Source organism: Bos javanicus, chromosome 3 (genome assembly GCF_032452875.1).
Source record: "Bos javanicus breed banteng chromosome 3, ARS-OSU_banteng_1.0, whole genome shotgun sequence".
Lineage (NCBI taxonomy): Eukaryota > Metazoa > Chordata > Mammalia > Artiodactyla > Bovidae > Bos > Bos javanicus.
In genome coordinates this window covers 19,286,053-19,291,422 of record NC_083870.1, presented here as the reverse complement: position 1 = coordinate 19,291,422, position 5,370 = coordinate 19,286,053, and the positions used below count along the sequence as shown (strand labels likewise).

General features: G+C 44.9%; 1 protein-coding gene across 1 annotated transcript; it reads left to right on the top strand.

Annotated features, from left to right (window-relative positions):
* Positions 1–3,963: 3,963 nt before the first annotated feature.
* Positions 3,964–4,297, top strand: LOC133241367 (small ribosomal subunit protein eS27-like). Its single transcript, XM_061406763.1, has one exon. It carries the CDS (start codon positions 3,985–3,987, stop codon positions 4,240–4,242), a length of 258 nt encoding a protein of 85 aa, XP_061262747.1. The 5' UTR covers positions 3,964–3,984; the 3' UTR covers positions 4,243–4,297.
* Positions 4,298–5,370: the final 1,073 nt, after the last annotated feature.

Here is a 5,370-nt window from a genome sequence, read left to right as displayed (position 1 = left end):
ATTGCTTTATTCTCTGGGGACTTCTGACCTTGGAACCCAGGCATCATGCTTGAAGAAGACAGGGGCTACATGAAGAGACCACAGGGTCATGCCAACAGCCCTAGATGAGGTCCCAGCAGACATCCTCAACCAGAAATGAGACATATCCAGATGAACCCAGGCATTGAGTCACCTTGAGCCTCAGTCTTCCCAACTGAATTTCCAGGCATCGAGGGGCAGGAATGTCACCCCTACGTATCCTATCTGAATTTCTGACCCATACAGTCCATAGAATAATAAAATGATGGTGCTATATCACTAAACTTTGGGATGGTTTGTTACACAGCTACATTTAACAGAAATACTCAGTGTCTTTCTTAACTACGTGAACCAACAAATTCTTTTTGCTTAAGCTGGTTTGAAATGAGTTTCTTTCCTTTGCAACTAAAGGAATCTTGACTCATAAACGCTCTGTGCTCAGTTGCTCAGAAGTGTCTGACTCTTTTGAGACCCTATGGACTGCAACCCACCAGTCTCCTCTGCTCATGGAATTTTCCAGGCAAGAATACTGGATTTCCTACTCCAGGGGATCTTATTCTTTACCACTAGTGCCACCTGGGAAGCCCCCATAAACCCTTTGTGCTAAGTCACTTCAGTTGTGTCTGACTCTTTTGCAACCCTATGGACTGTAGTCTGCCAGGCTCCTCTGTCCATGGGATTTCCAGGCAAGAATACTCTGGAGTGGGTTGCCATTTCCTTCTCCAGGGGATCTTCCCGAGCCAGGGATTAAACCTGGGTCTTTTATGTCTCTGGCATTGGCAGGCGGGTTCTTTGCTGCTAGGGCCACCTGGGAAGCCTCTGTGCTGTGCTTAGTCGCTTAGCCATGCCCAACGCTGCGACCCCATGGGCTGTAGCCCTCCAGGCTCCTCTGTCCCTGGGGATTCTAGAGGCAAGGATACTGGAGTGGGTTGCCATGACCTCCTCCAGGTGATCTTCCCAACCCAGGGATCAAACCGAGGTCTCCCACATTGCAGGCAGATTCTTTACCAGCCGAGCTACCAAGGAAGCTCAGGAAGCCTCCAGTCTCGGAATTATCCATTCTTGCAAATCAGTTACTCAGTTTACATTAAAAAAAAAAAAAAAAAAGGTGGTTTTTCACATGGTCTTCACAGAAAAAAAGTACAGAAAATAGTGAAAAAGAAAGAAGAGTCAGAATTAGGGCAGAGGCCTAAAAAAGGGGAAAGAGGTCCTCTTTCTGTTTTCTTCAATCCATGATTTCATGGGACATAAATCATGTCATCTTTCTACTTAGGATTGGGTGCTAGCCATTGATTTACTGAGTGACTTGACAGTCATTGTTACCTTGCTGGGTCTATTTCCTTTTTCAAAGGGTGATAGTGGAGGGAGCTAGTTCTTTATCAGCAAAATGAGGAAACAGGGCTAGATGTGGTATTTGTTAGCATTCTTAATAATAGCCCGGTGCTAAGCGTTATGTTAGGTGTTTCCCATGTATTCCCATCTGCTCCCCACCATGCCGCTAGGCAGCAGATATTATTAGCCACTTTACAGTCCTTTCCTTAACTAACACGCTATCCACCCTGTTGAACTTCTTCTCTAGTGCCTCTCACTATGATACACTCTGAGGGCGTGACAAGTCACATGGGACAAGTTCCTCATTTTTAAGAAGCTTATGTTCAGATTGGAAAGGTAAAGCTAAACTAGGTAATAAATTGTTACAATCTAAACTGACCATAGATGCAACAGGAGTTACATTTATTACCTATCATCATGTAACAGGTTACCACAAATTCAGCGGTTTAAGACAACACACATAATCTCACAAGTTTTGTGATCCAGGAGTCTGGGTTCAGCTTAGCTGAGTTCTCTTTAGGGTCTCACAAGCCTGCAACAAGTCATTGGCTGGGTTATGTTCCCCGAGTTGAAGCCAGGATCTTCCTCCAAGCTCATGAGGTGGTTGTAACAGTTTCTTGCAGATTTAGGACTGAGGGTCCTCTTTTCTTGCTGTCCACCGGGGGCAACTCTCAGATCCTAGAGGCTCCTGCAGTTCCCTCCCACGAGCCTTTTCCACAGGCCGTTCACAACATGGCAGAGTTCTTCTTCAGGGCCAGCAAGAGACTCTCACTCCAGTCAGCAACAAAGGAGTGTTATATAATGTGTCTGTAACCATGGGAGTGACACATCATTATCTGCACCATGTTCTACTGCCTAGAAGCAAGTCACAGGTCCCACCCACACTCAAGGCGAGGGAATTACACAAGTATGTGACTCACTGAGGGGGTGATGGGGTCATGGAAAGGTGTATTTGCTGCAGGAATTTAAAAGAGAGAGAGGGGTCAGAGTAAACTGGAATCCTCAGGGGAGGTTTTACGGAGGGACTTAGGCTACAGGTTGAAGGATGAGTAGAACTTAGACCAGCAAAGAGGGGAAGAGAAGAGGCAGGCCATCAGGGACCAAAGAATTATATGAGTGATGGTGTGGAGGTGGGGTTCTCCTCACAGTACACAGAAAGCTAACGGAAACCTGCTGACTTTGTACATCACAAAGGATAGGAAGAACTCTTTTTTTTTTTTTTTAGCCAAAAAGGAAGCTGGATAATGGAGAGTCCTGGCCTTGGTGTCAGAAATTTGGGTTCCAGATTCAGTTTTGCTATTAACTAGCTGCAAGGAGATCCAACCAGTCCATTCTAAAGGAGATCGGTCCTGGGTATTCTTTGGAAGGAATGATACTAAAGCTGAAACTCCCGTATTTTGGCCATCTGATATGAAGAGTTGACTCATTGGAAAAGACTCTGATGCTGGGAGGGATTGGGGGCAGGAGGAAAAGGGACGACAGAGGATGAGATGCCTGGATGGCATCACCGACTCGATGGGCGTGAGTTTGAGTGAACTCCGGCAGTTGGTGATGGACAGGGAGGCCTGGCGTGCTGCAGTTCATGGGGTTGCAAAGAGTCGGACACGACTGAACAACTGAACTGAACTGAACTGAACTGAGCAGTGTGATTGGGGTCTGCTGGTTATCCAAGTCTAGTTTCTCAAAAACGCTTTTATTTACCTGGTCATTGTGAGGACTAACCACACTCTTGGCTAGGTGCTCTGCAAATTATCCTATTTCCAAAGGTAGCTTCATCAACTTTCACGTCCCTGCTCTCTCTGGGTCCCCCAACTCTCTGACTCCTCTTTCTCAGTCTTTCCCCCAATCTCCTTCCTCTTAAAGTCTCCTAAATTTGAAGAGGGAGAGGATTCTCTGGGCTCTGACCTTGTCCCTTCTCTCACTCACTACCACTCTGCCTTGGGACCCTCAGGAGCCCCACCCAGGACTGATGGCTCCCAAATCTATGCTCCAGCCCAGACCCTTTCCCCCAATGCCAGACTCATGAATCCAACCAGTAACTGATCAATTCTTCTTGGGTCTCCTGCAGGCCCCTCAAATCCAACATACCCCAAACTGAATTCATTATCTTTCCGCCCAAACTTTTTCCTCTTCCGTTTCATGCCTGCTCTTAAAGAATCCCACTGGCAAGTCATCATTCTTTCTTCCCCCACCCACCTAAGAGCCAAATGGTCACCAAGTCCTTTTTCTTTAGCTTTTCTCCCCTCCATCACCACTGCCCTAGCTCGAGTCTCATCAATTGTCACCTGAATCACTGCAGTCGCTTCTTAACTGATCTATCTCATTCTATCTCCACACTGCACAGAATGAACCTTCTGAAGCACAGATCTGATGATACTGCTGCTCAGCTCAAAAGCATTCAGAGGCCCCCAAGTACTTTGGAATGACATCCAAACTCCTGGGCACCCTCTTCAGTATCTGCAACCCTCCCGGATCTGATTCTTGCCCACTTCTCCTGTCTCCTCTGTGCCCACTTCCTCCCTGTCACTTCTGCTCTAGCTTGCAGTTCTCACATTGTTCCATGTTCTTACAAATCTGTGTGTCCTGCCATATTTAAAATGGATAACTTTCCAGCAGTGACAACCTCATGAGAACATGCCTCTTGCAAAGAGTCTTCTTCATCCCTCTCCAGAAGAGGAGAAGAAGAAACACAAGAAGAAGCACCTGGTGCAGAGCCCCAATTCCTATTTCATGGATGTAAAATGCCTTGGATGCTATAAAATCACCACCGTCTTTAGCCATGCACAAACAGTAGTAGTTTTGTGTGTTGGCTACTCTACTGTCCTCTGCCAGCCTGCAGGAGAAAAAGGAAGGCTTACAGAAGGATGCTCCTTCAGACGGAAGCAGCACTAAAAGTACCCTGTATCAAGACGAACGGGAAACCATCCCAATAAACACGTTTTGGATACATCCCATCTCTTGTCTTGTTTTACTGCTAGGAAGCTCTTACCTCACATATTCAGGGGCAACCAGTAGAGTGGACTCTAGAGTCACTCTAGAGTCTGGGGCAAGTAAGTGGCCAAGTACTTAAAAAGTCCATTTGGGACATTGCTATCCCTAGGTTCATGGAGTAAATCTGCAGAGCTTGATTAAAAACTGGAATAGTATGTAAATGGGGTATTTCCTTTCACTTTTATGTTTTCCTAGAATTAAGAACTGACAGTTGATACTTAAAACGCAATCCAGCACGCCACTTTAATATAAAACAGCTTAGAATGCTTTATTTACAGTTCTCAGAAGCCTTGCTTGAAGGTGTGTGAGTGTAGAGGGAGAATGGCAAGAAGAATCCCAAAGAATAAGGGAGATGGCAAGAAGGAGATCTATTTTCACTGGAGTAAGGCTTTAAGGGTCAAGTCTGTTCTTAAGTATTGCTATAAAAAAGTAATGCTTCAAATTAAATAACACTATATATTTAACAGGAAATTTTTATTCAGTGATTTTTAGAGGTATTCCAACTTTTGTCTGAAAGATGGGAAATGCACATGTAGGTAATGGTATGTGCTGTGTTGCCTGAATCATCTCTCACTATGCATTTGAGCAAAACTAGCTATAATCTAAAGTTTAGCAGTGATTTCCACTTCTGAGTGGTATCTGTTTGCCACATGCAGTTTATTGCTTCTCAGTAAGTTGGTCAGGATCTTTGGTCCACCAGGTGACTAAGGGTAGGGAGGCTACGTCAGTTTCAATTGCATGTCCCAAATTAGATGTGATAAATGGTTAATTTTCCTCCTCATTTAGTTTGTGAAATAAAATGAAGGCAGTTTCCAAGTTTAAAGTCCACAGAGCTGAATATAAGGACTCCTTACTTAGAAAGAGGAAAGCTGTTGATGCCAACACCACAGAGAGGGTAAAGAGGAGAATCTGGTAAGAACCTGCGAACTTCTGGAGAATACCTGAACCATCACATTGATCTACGCATTGGCAGAATAAAAGAAGATCGTTTTTTGATATATCCAGGACAGATGTTGCATTTAAAAATTG